General features: G+C 41.0%; 2 protein-coding genes across 2 annotated transcripts in view; one reads left to right on the forward strand and one right to left on the reverse strand.

The window, feature by feature from the left end:
* The window catches only part of LOC142218930 (regulator of G-protein signaling 8-like), a 404,296-nt gene that overhangs the window by 346,536 nt on the left and 36,807 nt on the right, over window positions 1–20,953 (forward strand). The gene's annotated exons all lie outside the window — the stretch shown is intronic.
* The window catches only part of CACNA1E (calcium voltage-gated channel subunit alpha1 E), a 456,683-nt gene that overhangs the window by 45,202 nt on the left and 390,528 nt on the right, over window positions 1–20,953 (reverse strand). Inside the window, exons 12-28 of the mRNA XM_075287936.1 lie at window positions 20,846–20,935; window positions 20,552–20,761; window positions 19,561–19,673; window positions 18,909–19,021; window positions 18,670–18,801; window positions 16,384–16,456; window positions 16,171–16,288; window positions 12,649–12,716; window positions 11,361–11,458; window positions 7,235–7,798; window positions 4,548–4,810; window positions 4,216–4,387; window positions 3,728–3,857; window positions 3,581–3,640; window positions 1,226–1,332; window positions 1,079–1,090; window positions 617–713 (exon numbers count right to left, since the gene is read on the reverse strand). Coding sequence (XP_075144037.1) covers window positions 617–713; window positions 1,079–1,090; window positions 1,226–1,332; window positions 3,581–3,640; window positions 3,728–3,857; window positions 4,216–4,387; window positions 4,548–4,810; window positions 7,235–7,798; window positions 11,361–11,458; window positions 12,649–12,716; window positions 16,171–16,288; window positions 16,384–16,456; window positions 18,670–18,801; window positions 18,909–19,021; window positions 19,561–19,673; window positions 20,552–20,761; window positions 20,846–20,935 — 2,420 coding nt within the window. The remainder of the gene's footprint in view (window positions 1–616; window positions 714–1,078; window positions 1,091–1,225; window positions 1,333–3,580; window positions 3,641–3,727; window positions 3,858–4,215; window positions 4,388–4,547; window positions 4,811–7,234; window positions 7,799–11,360; window positions 11,459–12,648; window positions 12,717–16,170; window positions 16,289–16,383; window positions 16,457–18,669; window positions 18,802–18,908; window positions 19,022–19,560; window positions 19,674–20,551; window positions 20,762–20,845; window positions 20,936–20,953) is intronic.

A 20,953-nucleotide genomic window follows, 5' to 3' on the forward strand; every position in this document is an offset into this window, starting at 1 on the left:
ATATTTTGAAGCAGGTGGTAGTCTTCAAGAGGGTCTGTCAGCAGAACTCATCATATCAACCCAGCTCCTCAAATAGATAGGTTAGGCTTACCTGGTTTCTCACCGATATGGTCAAGGTATCACCACTTTTCTCAATAAGCAAATGAGCTTTCTGGATATTGCTGCTTACCTCTTTGGAGAAATGCCAATATCATTGTTCCAAAGAGGTATCAAAAGGAGGCAAAATCTACATAATGGAGGTATCGGTTCACAAGCGAACACCATTTGATTCAGGTGACCCTAACCTATCTATCTGCAGACTCTCTTTACGGAGGCTTTGCTGTATGTCTGACACCTTACCCTTCCCACTTTGCATTCGTTAACAAATAGAAAATGCACAAGTCACCCTAAAACGGGGCCACCTATATCAGTCCTGATGAAAGCCTCCTGTGCTTACAGGATTTCGAGTATCCCAGCTTGCACTTCAACCACAGCGATTGTGGTGCACTTATCACTGCAAATGATTCCTATTTAGTCATTTATCCTAGGGCACCAGCTCCGGCCTGGCTTTGAAGCTGTAAGACTTTGATAAGTAATTCCTCAAATCCTTTTGTTGATACTCTCTCTTTCTTGTTACCTTCAGCTTTGGGAGACGCTTGATGGTTTTGAGCGGACGCAGCACTCGCAGAACACGAAGAGACTTAATTGTTTTGATGTCCCGGCCTTTGTTAGTCCTGGGAGATGCACCGCAAGAACATTATAAACAATGGAAAGGAAAGACTGAAATGAGTTCCCCTCTCATATGAGAAATCCAGACATGATGACTGCCAGAAATATCTACATCAGACACAATGCAATGACACAGTTGACATTCTCCCTGCTACACAGAAAGGACGGGCGGCGTGGAATGTACTATTGTTTAGGTATAATACAGAGAAATATGTGGGCTTTGTTCTGCTTTAAACCATAAAATAATGGAAATATGTGTTTCCAAGGGTTGAGATGACATAACAGAAACACACCACCCGACAATGCTCGTCTACAATGTTGTATGCTGACATAAATGGGTTAATTCTTCACAACACAAGCTTATATTTACCCCAAGACATTCCTGGGAGTTCCAAGAAATGAGGACAGATGGGAGATAGAAAGTGAGAGAAGGCACTAAATGAGAATTGCTCAGGCTTAAAGATACATGACTTAAGATCTATAGAAATGACACCTTACGGTGGGTTTTAATACTTACGCCAAGGCAAAAGCCACCAGGGCCCCAACTACTACCACAAAATCCAAGATATTCCAGAGGTCACGGAAATACGAGCCTTCGTGTAGAATTAAACCTTGATCTATCATCTACAGAGAAGGTAGATGAAAATTAGGTAAAACTCACTACAGAATACTGGACTATGGGTGGTACCATTATTGACAACACTATTAGTGACTACACCTTTAGTGGCTACACCATTAGTGGCTACATCATTAGTGACTACACCTTTAGTGGCTACACCATTAGTGACTACATCTTTAGTGGCTAGACAAGATCAACACATCACCTATTTACATATAAGTGTCTGATCACTGGGGATCCCACCATTGGGGTCCCATCGATCATGAGAATAGAAGTCATGTGTCTACCATGTGGTGGATAAGCACGCTGTTCCATTTACAGTCTATGCAGATGACTTTTAGCTAAATTCATCAGTCCCATAGTCTTTAAATTTACCAGCAATTCATGTGCTTGAACTGCTCCACTTAAAAGGTGAATATGACGCCCCATTCACCCCTCTGGCATCAGTTAAGTGTTAATATCGGCATGACCGATCTATGGGTAAGCAACAACAATGCAGCTAAGTGGTTAGCACTTCTGCGCTGGAATCCTCAGTTGCAATCTGACCAGTTATAATATCTAAAGTACATGGTGTATGTTCCTCCTGTGTTTACATGCATTTCCTTCCACACACCACAATGCATGACCTAATGTGTTTGAGTGCGAGAAATTAGATTATGAGCCCCTGGGATTTGGGATCAAGGCTGCAGTTTCCGATTGCGTACACTACCACCAGCACAGCAACTGGGAATTGGCCAAGTCTTCCACTCCTTCTCCACCAATATTGTTTTTATTGACTACATATTTATTGCCTATCATTTTAGAAAAGTTTGGTAACAGTGTCATGTTAAAAGTTTCCACTGGTGGGAGTCTGGCAACTGAGCCACCGACGGCTAAGATGAGGGACCAGAAGTGTACCTTTGTTTATGGTCAGCTCTGCTCGACCCTACTCGGAGATCTAAGCGAGCAGTGTACAAACTCAAAGACGTCCATACACACATTGGTCTTTTCTCCAAGGAGAACCAAGCAGAAATGATCAGAAACAAAGGAGAATGGTGCTTAGCTATGTGTTTCAGGTTCTTGGTTTACGTGAGCCATGAAGACTTCAGCACCCAAACCCAAAAAAAGTTTATTAAATTGATAGCCATCCATGAAAACCTCAGTACTCAATAATTTTCATAAGTGTCCTATTGTTCAAATATATTCACTGAAGAGATTGATCAAATCTCAAAAATAGGATAAAAAGATAAAATATAACTTTTATTTGACTATGCTATTAAAATTTAAGCACAAACAACCCACACCCATTAGTGAGAAACAATTTAATGTCAGGGAGAAAGCATGAAACCCTTGTTCAATATTACTGACTCCCTGTCTTTTAGAGCCGGACTAACTCTCAATAAAACTGCTGCAAGGGACTCTCAATGATACTCAGCATATCATTCCCCAGCCTTCTGGAGTGCTGGCTAAATGCCGCGCCAACCAGGGGGGGAAGGGTTAAATGCTGACTAAGACCCTGTACAGATTCACTAAAACCGACTCCAAATTAAAGATACGTATTTTCTTTGACCCAACGCGTTTCGTTTGACTCATCAGGGGTCAATCTTAATGGTTCTCTCTCAATATATTAGCAGTAAAGACTGCTGTCATTATTAAGAAGAAAGTGCGGTTGATATTCTGACCGCCAGCAGGACCGCCGCTACCTTTATCAGCGATCTTTACTGCTAATATATTGAGAGAGAACCATTAAGATTGACCCCTGATGAGTCAAACGAAACGCGTTGGGTCAAAGAAAATACGTATCTTTAATTTGGAGTCGGTTTTAGTGAATCTGTACAGGGTCTTAGTCAGCATTTAACCCTTCCCCCCCTGGTTGGCGTGGCATTTAGCCAGCACTCCAGAAGGCTGGGGAATGATATGCTGAGTATCATTGAGAGTCCCTTGCAGCAGTTTTATTGAGAGTTAGTCCGGCTCTAAAAGACAGGGAGTCAGTAATATTGAACAAGGGTTTCATGCTTTCTCCCTGACATTAAATTGTTTCTCACTAATGGGTGTGGGTTGTTTGTGCTTAAATTTTAATAGCATAGTCAAATAAAAGTTATATTTTATCTTTTTATCCTATTTTTGAGATTTGATCAATCTCTTCAGTGAATATCCATGAAAACCTCCTTCATTCCATTCCTAACAATGTATATCTTTGTTGTGTAGATTATCGATATAATTTGTATTGTAATGTGTTATCATTGATGGAAAAAGTACTTGCAAGATTCTTACTTTAATAACCATCTCGAAGGTGAAGACTCCGGTGAAAACATAATCAAAGTAACGAAGAACCTGGATGAAAATTACAGAGAACATGAGCAGAGACAAAAGATCGAGATCTAAATAAATACTGTATGTAATGAATGCAGAATGACTTACCTTGTTGTGGTCAGAGTTGGTCAGTACGGGGTCTTCAGCTGCTAAAGCGATACTGCTAGCAGCAATGACTAGTAGGATGCACATCTCAAAATATCGCAGGTTCACAATGTAATGACATACTTTTCTTATCCTAAACATAAAAAAGGGGGTTTGGAAAGAAGAAGGCTGATTTACCCTTGTGGATGTAACCACACAAGAACCACACAAGATGGACTTAGTGATGTGGAGACTGAAGATAACCACAAATTTTAGACAGTTGTTGGCCAAATACTTGTTCAGCCGACATCTAGATTCCACCCAACCCCACGCTACATGTAAGGGGTCAAATTCGGATCCCACTATTGACATTAGATGCTTGGTTGATCCTGCCACATTGTTTAAATATAATGTGTATGGCCACCACTGCGGTTGAGAAACATTAAGAAATCTAACCCCTTTCCTATCAAGTAGTGGTATGTTCCCCTTTATGAATAAAATGCCAGACGTACGGGTTGGTTGAGCTGAAGATAAGCATTGAACTGTACGGCACAATGGCTTTGGGGGACTCTAAAAGTTTTTCCTTTCTTTTCACTGGCCTTTCTTCTCCATCTTCAAGTTCCTCTTCATCCTTTTCTTGATCCCGAGACACAAGACTAACCTCTCCATCCCTTCCTTCATTCACTGTTGCAAGAAAACATGAATGATGAATGTCTAGGAGACAATACTGGAGGCAGACAGCTCAGCAGACAGTATATATATATATATATATATATATATATATATATCAGTATAAGGAGTAGAAGTGTAATAGGACAACACAGACAGCTAGACGAGTCCTCACTCTGTACCACGGTGCAGTCGGATGGCATCCCAGCATCGGCTATGGTGATCACTGTGCTCTCTGTGATCCTCTCAGTGCTGCTAGACACATCAGCCAGACTACAGCTGGTGGGGTTGGGACTTTCCTCTTGACTTCGCAGACTGCCCAGTAAGGCCTGCTCACTGCAATCCATGTCTGGGGGGCTGCCATTCTTCCCATGGCTCATTTCCTGCAAAGGAGCAGTGTTGGGACCAGTGCCCTCACATCCCACTGTCCTGTCATTCCTTCCGCACCAAACAAATGGTGTGAAGTAGCAAAAAGAGAAAATAATGGTGAGAATACTGGTGGACAAAAGAAGCGGATGTGATGGAAAGTCACGATAATGCAAGACAGTATCTAAGTAATACAAAGGGTTAAATCAGAGCATATAGCCAGGTCATCCCAAGGCAGCCAAAGGGAGTAGATAAAGAGAATAAAAAGATGGTGACACCACTTAAAGGGATTTTCCAGGACATTCGTAAGGACTGGTAAAAGTCCAACACTCATCAGTCAGCTGATTCACAGAGGCTCAGTATCCCAGCAAGCAATGCATCCCCTTTATTAGGCACAGCCCCATACTTTTATAGTGTCTGCACCTGTATGAAAAGAATTGAGCTGTAATACCATTCGTGACATTAGAAAGGCGTTGTTGCAGATACACAACAAAGGGGTTGTGGAGCTTGCTGGATCACCTCGATCTTTTCGATTAGTTGCTTGGCTAAGTTTCGGAGAATCAAACCCCCACTAATCTGATATTGATGGGGTATTCTTTTATAAACCATTAGTTTAGTAGTCCTGAAATATCCTTTAACATAAGGTTATGGTACACAGTACTAGCTGGGAGCCTTTCACCAGAACCCACCATATCATCCTAGCCCTGACCCCAGATATACAGGGTCACCTGAATTATACAGTTAATCGGTGCCTCCATCACCAAGAAATCTCTATTCTTGTCCACATGCTCCAGAGCCACCAGCAAGTTGCCGATTACCTCTTTGGAGCAATGGCCATGCCCTCTTTGCTTTAAAGTGCTCATTTTCATTTTCACAAAAACAGAGATATTTCGGCAACTGAGGCACCAGTTCACAAGGGGAAGACATTGTTTGATTTAGGTGACCCTGAGCTATCTATCTTAAGGGTCTGGGTTGCTAATTCTACTGACAGACTCCCTTTAGAAGTATAGAGTTCACCATTGCCATGTGCTGCCTTCATAGACTTACCCCAGGTTCCAAGATTTCTAGGTAATACTGATAGTGGAAGAAACGTAAAGTGACAAGGAACTCTTCCTGAAGCATCATGCTCCGAAGAAACCTTTATGGCCACTAAATTATGGTTTACATGGGTGTCTTCACATCTAAACTCAAAGTGCCGCTGTCTCAAATCTCTGTTTCCTAAGTTTTTGTTGTTTTTTTTTAACTTTTTGCAACTTTTCATAACCTAAGACTGAGGTCCTATGTTGCGGAAAAGCTGATTTTTTGTTGCATATATTGCTGTGTTTTTTTTAAAGCTGAAGACAGATATGGATTGAGCAGAAGGGAGAAATATCAGGGTTCCCTTTATATTTTCCATTCTTTTCTGCAACCTCAGGCCTCACCCTAAAGAGGACCTTTCACCACCTTCAACAAGTCCAGCTCTTTACATCAATTAATAGCTACTGATTCTGGCGCAGTTGAATTTTTTTCTCTTATTCCCACCCACTGCTGTTAGTTTTGGTGTCTAACGGGCTATTTAGTCTCTGTACTGTCATGTGGGCAGTGTCAGGCAGGAGCAGACAAGGGGGTGTGATTCTGTACTCTCACACTGGCTGCCTCTGATTGGAGACATTACAGAGCTAAAATAGCAGATCAGGCACCAAATTAAAGCAAGTCACTAAACTTTCAGACAACTTTTGAGTTTGTGTCAGTATTTGTTTTATTAATAAATTCCATAATATACTTTGTTAACAAATATTGTCTCCTTTGTGTGAAATCCTGCATTTTTTTGTTTAACTTTTTCCCTTGTTTCTGTATTGAGAGCTGTTCCTGCCTCTCAGTGAATGTTACTGTTTATGGAGTAGGGGGCTATATGACACCAGAAGCCAGTTTTATAATGCCCAAGATATAACTGTTTAAAGTCACCCCCACCCCCTCATTTTCTCTACATGTTACACAGCCCCCTACTCCATACACCGTAACATTCAGTGAGAGGCAGAAACAGCTCTCAATACAGAAAAAAGGGAAAGAATAAAGACATGCAGGATTTCACACAAAGTATCTAAAATTTGTGAATAAAGTATATTGCAAAATTTATTTAAGACACAAATACTGCCAGAAAATCAAAAGTTGTCCGAACGTTTTGTTACACTTTAACTGTGCTTGTGGCTCTGGAACAGTTAGGGTTGAGAATACAGGGAGTGAAGCTAGAGGAAAAATTCCAACTGTGCAGAAATCTGTGACGTGGCGTCTATTGATATATGGTAAGAATTGGTGAAAGGTCTTCTTTAAATGACCTTATTAATAAAAAGACCTTTAATGCAACCCAACGTTTTTAATTCTCTGGTGTCCCAGAACTGGTAGGTGGAGGCTAGCTGCTATGATGCCTCCTGTAGGCAGCACATGGTAAAAACAGGCGATTCTAGACCCTAACGCTCTCTCAGCAGGCTAATATAGCTACAGGTGACTTAGATATACCTCTCTTCACAGTGTCTTGTACAGCTCTTGAGTGGTTCCTCGTCAGATCCTTGCACTTCTTTTGCTTCTCCATTGCTTTTTTCTTCATTAAGTATTTTTGTGTCCTCTGGGTTCTCCTTGTCAAGTCCGCCCTCCTGGCTAGCTGTGGTGCTGTTAGCCGTGCTCGATGTTTCTCGACCCTCAGTTCTCACTTTTTTGTGTCGGCTCCTTCTCGTGCTCTGCCTTCTCTTGATAACGTCTTCAGGTGTCGTACCATTCTGTTCGGCGTTTTCAGCATTCCCATGCTTAGATTTCTGTCTCCAGTGTTCCCTGAGGTTTCTATGAGAAGGGCTTTCTTCACCCGTGTGACTCTCAGTGGCATTAACGCCCAATGTTTCCTCTTGTCCATCTACTTTCTCCCCTGCTTCTAACGCTTTCGTCTTACGATATATACTAGAATGAGGGTTCAGAGCTGCGAGTTCCTCGTTCTGAAGGGCTTCCTGGCTGGACATCTGGATGTGCCTTCTCAGCTGGCTTGTACGTTGTTCCCAAATGGACATTGTATGACGTTTTCTGCGTTCCTTGCTAGTTATAGAATTGAGAAACCGGTCACTTGAGTTATCAGATATCACATAGAAAATGTCATACTAGCAAGTTAAGAAAAATATACTTAGTAACAAATGAATTAAAAAAATACAAGATGGTGCCTCCATTACGCATATGAAAAGAATTGGGAAAACAGATCTCCAGAAACAGTGCTACCTTTGTTCATAGGCTTTGTAATTCCTATTTAAAGGGGCTATCCAGGGCGCTTTTTTCTTTTCAGAAAGTGACATCATGTCCATTAGTCACATGGCTATGCTGCAACTTAGTCCCATTCATTTGACTAGGGCCGAGCTGTAGCATGGACACATGGCCAATGGACATGATATCACTTTCTGAGTAGAAGAAAGAAGCCATGTTTTCTAATCCTGGAAAGCTCCTTTAAAAGAACAAGACAAATCCTATGAACAAGATCAGTGCAATTTCTAATTCTGGATAATGTAAGAGGTATTATGGATGCCAGTTTCAGGCTTGGAAAGGTCCATGTATCAACCACGTTAACCAGCCTGACCGCCGCTTATCTTAACTTATTCTAACTTACAGCATCATGACTCTCAAAAACAGGACACTTAGCCTTTCAACAGTTGCTAAAAGGAAGGGGAAAAAGTTTTGAGTGCTGAGTATTGGACACCCTTTGTTTCTTATCAGACCTGTGCAGAAAGCAGAGCCAGCAGTGTACCCACTGGTAGCCTTTTATAATCCCATACACTGCTCTCTCCACTCTCAGAGGACAAGAAAGCAGAAGCATTTAGAAATAATTGGGCGCAGCTGAGCAAGAGGGAGGTTTATTATCTTTCTCTGCCAATTTTTTTGTCACAAAACAAAAATTGTTGCAACAGGTGAGTCTGTACACTGGTCACTCAGCTCTCAGCACTCACAGTAAAGATAAAAAAAGCCGATCATAAACAAAAGGATGCTCCTTTCCCCATAATTTTAGCAATTGGTAGAACCTGGACTCCTACTGATCAAAACTTGTGACTTTGCACTATGACATTGCAAAAGTTTTTTTTTTTTTTTTTTTTTTTTTAATGATAGATGCCCATTAACTGGAAAATGTGTGAAAACAGAAAAAACAGTTTCAATTTTTTTTTTCTGACTGATATATGGTAACAATAATCAGTCATTTCGGGTTGTGATCTGTTCACACCAGCCTCGCACTCCTGGGCTGTTAATTAGCAGCTGGCTTGGCGGCTCTTCGATCCTGACACCTGGTGTTGCTGCTCTTTGGTTCCAGATTTTGTGGCAATTTTGTGAGATAAAGCAGGATTGGATTTAACAGAAGGGAGAAGCTTTGGTGCTTCCTGTATATTTCCCATTTCTTATGAAGCCACTCTTGACTTTGGTTCAAAAGACCAAACAAGAAAAGGCAGCATTTCCGAAACATGTGGCCTCACCCTTATCATTAACAGTGTTCCCAATCAGTGGTAATTAACATTAAGTTCACACTAGCATTCAGATTTTACCCAAAAAATGGAAACCCAATCTGCTTATAAAGTAGTTACCTGCGGAAACCCACAGACCCTGTAGACTACAATGGGGCCTGTCGAGTTTCCGCCTGAAAAAATGCGCAGGACTTTTCTCTCCACATTTTTCATATGGAATGTGGGACGGAATTCCAGAATGGTCACCCAATGCAGGTGTGACCATAGTCTTAGGCTGATCCAAACCTGAGTAGCAAACAATGTGGGGGTTATTTATCAAACCCGGCTCCCAACGCGGGGCCTTAGCCTTACTGAATATTTGGACATATTATTGTGAATGGTTCGCCTAATATATAAGGTGCGGGTAATTTCAGGGTTTCCCGTTTGCAATTACTGGTTAGCTGAGGTTTAATATTATGTTATTTTCTTAATGTTTAGGTAATATAGTCTGTCAGAGCGGTAATTACTAATGTTACTGATAAGGCGCTATGTCATTATATGACTCATCATTTACTGAACCCTTCCATGAGGTTCCATTCACTGTATTAGGGGAAGCCTAATATGGAGCCATATCCCAGTTTACATCTGTTATTTTGCTACTGACATAATCTGTAGTTCTAAGAATTTACTACAACGGTTTCTCATAAAGTACAAAAAATTTCCATCTGGATAACTTGCTGTGTTACCATCTTTTTTTGTTATAAGGGTAAGCCTACGTTCAAAACGGCCTATGGTACAAAATGGCTATAAAAAATGGTCACGGTCGTTTTGCACCCGCGGGGCATATGGATAGCCACCATTCACATACATTGGCGCAAAGTGTTTATACCTGGTACGCAAATTTTTAACATTCTGTGCTGCTTTCGACAATTTCTTGAAAAGTGGGCGTGGCAAGGGCATTGTTTAGAAATCTATTAACTAGTTATTGACTGAAGCATATATTCCTCTGCAAGCTACACCCCGGTGGAGGGTGCACCTTATTTACGAGGAGGTGTGCGCCTTGTCATAAATGAGGTGTACCCAACGCCAACTCAGGGATTATGAAGACTGATGTTAACAATGCCAGTCTCCATAAATCTTCCGCTTTGAATTTTATGCAGCCATGTGCTGATCGTGTGGATGTAGGCTTAGGCTAAGGCCCCATGGGACGATTCGCAGTGGGAAAAACCGCAGGAGAAAGAAGTCCAGGTAAAAACATATACAATGGGAGGAGGCACGCTCAGAGGAAGAGCGTGCCTCCTCCCATTGTATATGTTTTTACCTGGACTTCTTCAATAAAGCTTGGATTTTTTACGTATAGGGTGAGTGCCAAGTTTTTTCGATTATTTATATTTTCTGTTATACCCCAGTCCTCTGCCAGCTGCATGGTAGAACTGCAGAAAGTATTGCACCACTAAGTGACCTTTGGTAGAAAAACAAATTTGAGAACTTTTGCTAAAAACAAAAATCTACTGAATAGGCTTTCACACTAATAAGTAAATGGATTTATGTTATTGGATGTGTGCCATAGTTTCTGGTTGAACTATGCGGAAATATAGGTATTGTAGTCATTTTGGGCCACCCCAAAATGGGCAGACTACATAAAGATCAAACAATATAAAACATTCTAAGGCCCGGTTCACATGTGTGATGGGGTATTCCGTTCGAGGAGTTCGCTTGGGGACTCCCCAAATGGAACACCGAACGCATAAAAAAGCGGTGAGCAATGAAAGCAAACGGACTACATAGACTATAATGGGGTCCGTGTGTTTTCCGCGCGGTGTCTGCACCCGTCATGCGGAGAGAACAGTAGTTCTTGAAGTTGCACTCAGGATGTGCTTGTGTATTGCAGGAACATGACTTTAAGGAGTGTTGAAATGGCAGCTGAGCCCAGGACCGGATGTCCGAAGGGGCACAAAGTCCCATTTGCCAGACAAGAAGGTATAAATAATATAAACAGTACATGGTCAATGGGGGCTCTAGTAGAGATTTCACAATGGAGCAGAGGAGTTGCAAACTATGGTATGGAAGGTACAGATGGGCCGAAGGATACTTGTCTATTAAGGAGGACATCACTGGAATCATTCTGCACAATATCAAAAGACAACATGATAAACAACATATGCAGTTTGTAACTAACTCACTCAACAGATGATGCATTAGGTGCAGACATAGGGCTGACCTCCTTGGCTTTTTGAAGGGCGTGTTTCTGGTTAAACGCCTCCTCCTCTTCCTGCTCATCCTAAAAATCAAGTCATAAGGAATCAGTCATTCATCTAGTTTTATGGCAAATATTCTTAACATTCATATTCACCTTTTGCCCACCTTGTGAAACAAAAAAGTCTAATAAGCACAAGGAAAATTTAAAGGAGGTCTCCAACCCAATACATTTTTAAAATAGAACTGTTCACCACTTCCACAAAGACCAGCTCCTTACATCAATTAATAGTTGCTGTGCCGCTGATTCTGTCACAGTTGTAATATTTTCTCTAGCCCACACCGTTCCCGAGCAATCAATGCTGTAATTTTCCACGTATATTATTTAGGCCGTGTACTGTCAGGAGGGCGGTGGGATTCTGAGCTAGGACACTGACTGTTTGGAGCTCTGAATCATGCCCCCTTTCCTGCTCCTGTCTGACACTGCCCTTCTGATATCGAACAGCATTCAGGCTTTGGAGTTTGACGCTGATTTAGGGGCGGATTCCGCCCCTCAAATCAATGACAGATTCTGCCTCCAATTGTTTTTAATGGGAGGCAGAGATCTCAGCAGGACACTGAAAAAAATAAGTGAGCTGCTACATTTTACAGTGGATGCCACAGCTGATTTGGCCATGGTGTCAATGGTTTGATACTCCCTGATGATTGGGCCTATCCATCTGAGCCTAATCAGTGGTGGAAAGCCGCAATGGAAAGCTATATGAACTGACCTAAATCTCATATCAGGCACCAAAACTAACTGCACCTTTACTTGGAATGGTGGGGGCTAGAGTAAAAATTTCAGCTGATGCTCAAAACTTGAATAGGTGGAGGTAGTAAAAGGTCCTCTAAGTTAACTGGATATGCTTTAAAGAGGACCTTTCACCAACTCCAACTCTTTGTATCTATCAATAATTAAGCTGATTCTGGCGCAGTTGGAATATTTTCTCTAGCCCCCACCATTCCTGAGCAATCATTTCTGTTAGTTTTGACACAACTATGCTCTCTGCTGTCAGTGGAGCGTTCGCTGTCTGTCTGATGGAGAACCATCAGCAGTGAATTTGCAAGAGCTATCAAAGCTTTTTTTCTATCTTAATGCCTATTCTGTTAACTTGATTTTTTATGGGGCCGGAAACCCTTTAAGTTAATATCACATAATACGTGCCTTCTATAAATGTCACTGCTATTACGTAAAAGAAGAAAGCGAAGGGTCTGCACCTATAAATAGTCACTTACCTTGGTCAGCTCCTGCGCATTGGCCAAATTATCCACGGCAATGGCAAGAAATACATTAAGCAGCGTGTCTGGTAGAGTTAAGGTTCAGATACTTAACATATGAATGGAATAATCCACAGATGACTGTATTGGCAATTTTATAACAGAGAACATAATCCAGTACATAAGGCATGTGGCTGGAAAACCTCGACAGCTTGTAGGATGGCATTCCATGAAGAAGCAGCAATCTCAGATACATTATGCTAGACTGTTCTGATATTGCTATTATAAAAGATATAGAATCTTCCAAGAACAGAGAAGAGGAATGACCTATAACCTGCATTGGACAGTACATGTGCGGTATGCTGAGTTACAACTACTTTTAGTACTAGGAGGAGCCACATTAGTAGGGCAGATGTAACGCTATAAAAATGTTTAAAAATTTTTGTTGTCACTTCATCCATTGCCATCAGTGGATATAATGATGGTTCAATGTTGTTATCTATAGAGGTGTTATCTTCTATTGTAATCCTGTCTGTGAGGTCAATGGAGTGACTACTGTAAAGGAAACCCATTCAGAATTGGCAGATGTCAGTCTATTATTAGGCTTAGTGGGCAGAGTTAAAATGTAAACTTTTATTCTATTTTTCAAATATAGATAATGACATGCAAAATTTTAAAAGACATCAAGAAATTACTATTTGAAAATATGTTTAACACAAAAACGTGACTTAAAAATAAGATGCACAAGTGAACAGTGAAGGAGACAACAGATGAGACAGAGGGTCCTGTGGCCCATGGGATGGAAGGATTGATAGGACATTAGAGGTAGTCTCAACAAGACGATCAGAAAAGAGAAGTCTTCATAATATAATCTCTTTAAAAAGAAAACTTTGTTAACAGCTGGACACGGACAAACATTTCAGGTTGCATCACAGTTTTGTGTTAGGGGTTTTGTACTTTAAATCCTATAATAGTAGGGCTAAACCTTCACATTTCATACCACATGGTGCGTCTCTCAAATTTAATAGTGTTATCCAGCAGCTGACTATTACCATATGGCTTTACAAGGACATTTTGTGTCACCTATTATTATATCTCAAATAATTTTATGGTTGACCTATATGAACTGACTGTGAGGGCACTAGAGAAGAAGCACAGTAAGGACTTTAAATAATAACATTGTGGATATCCTTTAACAAGACCTTTTCACAACCTCCATCGAATTCAAGTTCTTAGTATCTGTTAATAGCCTCTGCTTCACTGAATCCAACACAGTTGGAATTTTTTCTCTAGCCCCCACCATTCCAGAGCAATTAGTGTGGTTAGTTGTGGTTCCTGTGATGCTATTTAGGCTCTGTACTGTCAGAAAGGCGGGGTCAGGCAGGGTGTGTGATTCAGAGCTCCAATCAGAGGCAGCCAGAGTCAGAGCTCAGAGTCACACCCCTTGTCTGCTCCTACCTCCTACACAGCCTAAATAGCATATCAGGCACCACAACTAACAGTAGTGATTGCTCAGGAATGGTGGGGGCTAGAGAAAAAATTCCAACTGTGCCAGAATCAGTGGAACACCAGCTATTCAGTGAAGCACGTGGTGGAAGAGATGAAAGGTATTCTTTAAAGAAAAAGTTAAAATAATATAAGGTGCCTGTAATTCATTCAGATAAAATTGGAGGGTATGAGTAAAATTGAATATTTTTCATTGTTAAAAATCCTCTATATTTGCCTATACACTTCAAGTCCAGCAGAGGTAAGACACTACAGTATATATACAGAAGGCAGTAGAAGACTTTTATCTCTATATAAGAACGACTGAAGTTTCTTTTCACAAACTAAGAAGACCTTAGATTTTTTTTTCTCAGTTCACACAATTTTCAGTTTCACATGTGCTGAATTATGTGAAAAATCTCAGGGAAAAAAGTGTTTTTTAATTATTTACTGATGGTGATAATTAAAAGGAACCACAAAAGAATAAAGTAATGAATATGCATGATTGGAAATTTACCATTTTATCATGCAGAATGAATGGAAACTATAAAAACATGGTTGAATGCAAAAAGTGGATGAGAATCAACTAGAATCCATGTGGCTGAATTTAAGCAATTGGGTAAACTTTTAAGTGGGGCTATACACCTCCAATGGCTGCCAGCTGATCCTCCAGGCACATGCGCCATGTATATGGTTTCTACAGGGATTGGGGAATAGGCGCCTAGGAGGATACATTATATGGTTGGCCAATCCAGCCACCATTGGACACAGCTATGTTCAGAACGTAGACAACCACTAAATTCGAATTCTGGTGACCGTAGATACTGCTCACATGTGTTAGATTTAACACAGATTTTCTCATCTCATGGACAGTTTTCCAACTGTATTTACAAGCAACAGAAAATCTTCATACAGAATTTTTTTGTGCATGGTGGGAAAAAAATCCACATTGGAAATAAGTGGCGTATGACTTAGTTTAGATGTAAAGAATATGCATATCTGTCTTCCCTGATGTAATTAGGAAGTCTTCTCTACACCGGGCTGATGAGATGCACTAACATCGAAACGGCCGTCCTCGGTTGAGAGACTATACCTGGTAATAATCCCAGCATTATTGCAAAACAAAGGTCTCTTGGAAGGTCGAGCATGATGTTAAAGGGAGCAGCCTCTATTGGGCTATATCACTGAGATTCTGTCTTCCTAATTACATCAGGGAAGACAGGCTTGCACATTCCAGTGAGCGCCCTCTATTGGTTTGCAACACTGAGGCAACTGCAGCTGACTTCCTAATTACATCATGGAAGACAGATTTGCATATTCTTCCCATGGTCCCTTGCACAGTGGAGTGCTAAAGGCTTAATAAGTCTCCACACACCTAAATGGTGGTTCCCAAGGAGTGACGATACCCCCCTAACTTAATTTAGATGGGAATGCTAAGGATTATCCCCAATGAATGACAATAGAGCTAATCTGTACAAATCTGTAGTACAAATCATGTAACTCAAATATAATAAGCCTCTCTTTGCAATGGCCTATCATTGTAGCAGTGGTCAAAAATGTAATTCCACCCAAAAAGTCAAGGGGGCATCACAGGTTACCCCACCACATTATGGCTAGAGAAACGTTACCTTTCGGATTTCCTTTGATAGCTGGCAGTAAGGGCATTTATTACTCCTACTTTCTGGTATGTATGATGCACAGCCTTTCACTGTCAGAAAGGAGAATATTAACCTTTGGAGGGAAGCTTTGTCACAAAAGGGAGCCCAAACACAAATTGGGGGCACTGATACGGGATGGGATTGATGGGGCACTTGTGTGCACAGACATCTTGTAAATAAGTCCTCGTGAGGGTCTTGGATAGGGAAGTGGCAGAGAAGTTGGCAGGGAATGAGGGGACAAGATGAGATGTTGCACCAGGACCCATGAGGCTTTAGTAACGTGCCCGTCTCTTTGTCTACAGTATATCTTTCATTGTGTAGGTTATAAGAAACTGCCCCCTATGGAGAAAATATCATGCACAGACTAATACACACTTAAAGGTAACAATTAGGATACAGTTGCCAAATAGTGTGAGAACAATGAAATAGATGGAAGACCACATTCCGGAACTGACTCCGCCCTGTGACCGGATCCCATTGTACATCACCTCATTCCAGTCTTCTCCGGTTAAAATCTGAATGAAAGGCAAACAACAAAGCGGCCTCAGCATTGCTGTTGGGTGAGAAGCCATAATCTATGGAGTAATATATAGTATGGACGTAGCGTTACCTGAAAGACTGTCATGATGGCTGCAGGAAACGTATCAAAATTCGCCGAAGGTGTGCCGTCATTAAAATTAAACCTAGAAACAAGACACGATGTATAAAGGATATCAGCGTAAAATACACAGTGGTCAAAAGCATTAACACCTATAAGGCTATGGCTGAGGCCCCACGTTGCAGAAACGCAGCTTTTTTTGTTGCATTTTTTATTTTTTTGAGCCAAAGCTAAGAATGGATACAAAAGGAATGGGAAATATATATAAAAAAACAAAAAAACTTGATAGTCTTCAGTAGTTAATACCTTTTTAATGGCTAACTATTAGTGACGACAGAACGTTTCGGAACTCTCGGCTCCTTTCTCAAGTAAATTTAAAACCATTTCTGAAGGATGCATATTTATGTATAACAGGACACATAGGGATAGAATTCCAGGAGGAAGGGGGGTAGAGGGTCATTAGTAATTGGTACAAACCATGTAATAACAATGTAAACAATTCCAGGTTCTTATCAGTTCTCTGGGTCTCAGGTCAGTGATTTCTGTAAAATGCCATAAACCCATGTGACAGATTTAACCCCTTCTCCAGTGTTTGAAGCAGGGTCATAAATTTACACTCATAAATCCGTCGTTCTTTCTTTGATTTGAAATTCCCTCTTAAAACCAAAATTTTCATGTGATCAGTGATATTATGATCCTCATTACAGAAATGTTTTGATGGACGGGAAGATCCATTCTTTGTTCTCTAATTGTATGGCGATGTGAATTCATACGCATTCTAAGCTGCTGTCCGTTCTCTCCAACATACAGATTTTCAGTGGGACATTTGGTGTGTCATCATTATTAGTTAGTCATTAAAAAGATATCAACTACTGAAGACTATCAAGTTTTTTGTTTTTTTGATATTTCCTACCCACTGGCTAACACGGTACGAGAACAAACATTTTCCTTATGGGAAATATATAGGAAGTTCTCCCCAGGGGTGAGCCAAAGCCCCATACTGTCCCTCCTGACAGGTACAGAGGATGATGGGAGAGGGCTTAAATTTATTCCTGTAGGACGGATGCCATATGGAGAGGCTAAACTGTTGAACAACATGGCTACTTTCTTTCAAAAATAACCTCTCACCTGTCCATGGGACGTGTCTAGTACTGCCACTCAGTATAATAAACTAAAAGAGCCCAGCTGCATTACCACATGTAACCTGTGGCCAGGTGTGGCGCTGTTCTTGGAAGCCCCCAGTCATGTTTCCCTGATTCTGGTCTACCTTTTCAGGTATATTCATTGCTTATACAATATCTAGCCTTTGCATAAAATTCCGCCACGTTACTAGTCGCCTACTTTATGAAGGGTGGGAATGAAGTCCTAGCAGCTTTCCTATAATTGTGCACGTTTATCATATTGTGTATATACAACAGTATGCATGATCTATAAGACACATTACTCGGCTACATAGGGATCAGATCTACAATATATGTATTTTTCATGCAGGCCATGAATGGTAAACTTGGGTAAACTGCAAATGGAAATGTGTAAGATTTGGGCTTTTTATTATTGTAGTGAAGCTTGTGCTAGAAGTACCATGGCGCTTAATGCCGCTCTCTGCCTCCCCTCGCCGCTTCCCAATGTGTTTGCACTGCTATTATATGCCGGCACTTTATCATCTCCTTTGTGGCGGCGAGCGCTGTTTACAGTATTCTAACACTCGCTGCAACGCACTTGATCAATATTACAGTTATTCATCAGTATAATTGGCGCTGGTCTCCATCAGCATGACATAGTGAGCTAGATCCGGGTCCACAGGGATGGCGGCTGCAATGTTACCGTGATCTTGACATTATTCTATCTAATACCGGTGCGCTGTTAACCCTTTTAGGCAACATATTATACTTATGTCATTATCTGTTAGGAGAGAGGTTCAAGTAGAGTTTTAATGTAGCAAGAAGCGCATCTTAGAATGGAACTCCCATGTTAGTCCGGGGCCCGTGTGGTGCAAGTAGTCCGATATGGATCAGCTTTATGGGGCCACTTCTAGGCTGTGTATTATACACTGTATGGACCTGGCAGCATATGACCCTGTATAGTCAATGGGAGTAGAGCTGCAGTACTGGTGCCTGACCACTATTTAGGGCAAGGAGTCATGTGCACCTAGCTCCGTGTTGTGTATATATAGGTCATAAAATAAATGCCTGGACCATCCCTTTAAGAAATTTTTTTTTATTTTTTTTTTCAGAAACACAATATTGATGGCCGATCCTGAGTAAAGGTCATCAATAAATTTGAGGAGAAATAACCAACCTGCCACCATAGAGCTGCATCCCCAGTAGTGCAAACACAACAATGAAGAGGAAAAGGAGGAAGAGCAGGCTGATAATCGACTTCATGGAATTCATCAAAGACACCACCAAGTTCCTCAAGGAGGCCCAGTATCTGGAGGAATACACAACACTATACTATTAGCTTATGCATCAAAAGAAGAAACAGTAAATATTAAAAAACATAAAAAAAACAAACCAAAAAAAATCACTTATACTCACTTGGTTATTTTAAAGATTCTTAAAAGACGCAGAGCTCTTAGGACGCTGATTCCAAAAGATGTGCCGGGTCTAAATATGGCCCAAATGACTTCAAATATACTTCCTATTGTGACCTAAAGAAGATAATTAAATGTAATAGATTCATCGAAATGTAACCTGTGGATATTTAATGGATGTCTGTCATCAGAATCCACCATAGCAGCCCAGCCCCTATAGGTAGCTTGGGGTCACCTTGTATCAAAATGGGAGAAAATGAGCTCTTGGGGTGGCGAGGATATTGCTGTTGCTCCAAAGAGGTAAGTGGCAGCACCTTCATTGCTCCAAATACCTCCAACAAAACTGTCATATCTCATATCCAAAACACCATTCGTTTCAGGTGACCCTAACCTACCCATCGGCAGGGTTGATATGCAGGATTATGACGATAGACAATCCCTTTAAACAATGTTGTCCAAGAGTTCCTTTTACCATGGGAGTCTTCTCATTTATTTTCCAGTCTTGCAAAATTCAATATTATAACTCATATCAGTGGTAGAAAAAGCTAAAAACATATACTGGACTGTATCTATACATATATATGTAATGTCCTATAATTGGTACCATTCTAATTTTTGCCTGTCCTTGCCAACAAAATCAGAATGCAATTTCTCACCCCACAGTCAAAACAATTAAATGATGAGTGGAAGTAGAGGCGGGGGCCCATTCCATACATCTTCAGCGACATCTCCACCATAAATAACCCAAGAAATAGGAATTCTGCATAGTCTGCAAGAAAAAAGCCAAAGAACATATAAAACCAATATTTGAAAGAATGTTTGGAACAATATGCAATCAATTGCATGAATCTATTGTATGGGGAGCACCGGGATAGTCATCTATCTTTGTCAGTCCCATGAACTTTGAATGGAACTTCAATATGTGACCATCGCTCCATTAATGTGACACAGAAGCCCTATTCTTGTGACCATTGGGTGCTCCAGTGGTGGGGCTGACAGTGATCAGACACTTATCACCTAACATGTGTATAGGGGACTTTTAACCACCTCTTTAAAGCGGACCTTTCACCACTTCCGATAAGTCCAACTCTTTACATCAATAAATGGATGCTGCTCCACTGATTCTAGCACAGTTGGAATCTTTTCTCTAGTCCTCACCGTTCCTGAACAATCAATGCTTCTAGTCTTGGTGCCTGATATGCAGTTTAGTCTCTGTACTGCCAGGAGGGCGGTGTCAGGCAGCAGTAGGCAAAGGGTGTGATTCTGAGTTCTGACACTGGCTGCCTCTGATTGGAGCTCTGGATCACACCCTCTACCTGACACCGCCCTTCTGACATTGTAGAGTTTAAACAGCACATCAGGCATCAAAACTACCCATGCTTGTTGCTCAGGAATGGAGGGGGCTAGAAGGAAAATTCCAACTGTGCTGGAATCAGTGGAGCATCGATTATTAACTGATGCTAAGAGCTTGAACAGTTGAGCCGTTATCTGTACAGGATCCTGATGAAGGTTCAGATCTCCATGTAAAAATAGATTATATTTAATAACATATGCACAATTACAAAATTTTTTTTACAAATTACTGTGGTGATGAGTTTACGTCTACTCTATACTTCTCTGGTTACAAAGCGAAGAATACAAACTTACATAGAATATTGGAGAGCCATTTTGCCTGATCGTGATGAACAATGGCCACACAGGCAGTGTTGAGAGCTACTACTCCTAAGACCATCCAATAGAAAACTTGAGATTTGATCATATGGCGTATGGAGATCCGTAGAAGTCGTTCTTTGTGACGAAAATAAGATGCACCGTCCATTTTGTTACTTTTAATACTAGCTCTGGCAAGAGGTGTGCCTGCAAAGAGGACATAGGAATCTGATGTTATAGTACATGTAGTCAAGTCTATAGAAAAGTACATCTCTAGAAATCTACACCCACCAACAGAAGATATATCAACACAATGGTCCTCATTTGTGTCCCGGGTCATGGCTTCTGTTCTGCTCCGTTTAATTGTTGCTCTTCTGAGAACTGTAGATAAAACATGAA

The sequence above is a fragment of the Leptodactylus fuscus genome, chromosome 9 (genome assembly GCF_031893055.1).
Source record: "Leptodactylus fuscus isolate aLepFus1 chromosome 9, aLepFus1.hap2, whole genome shotgun sequence".
NCBI classification, from domain to species: Eukaryota; Metazoa; Chordata; class Amphibia; order Anura; family Leptodactylidae; genus Leptodactylus; species Leptodactylus fuscus.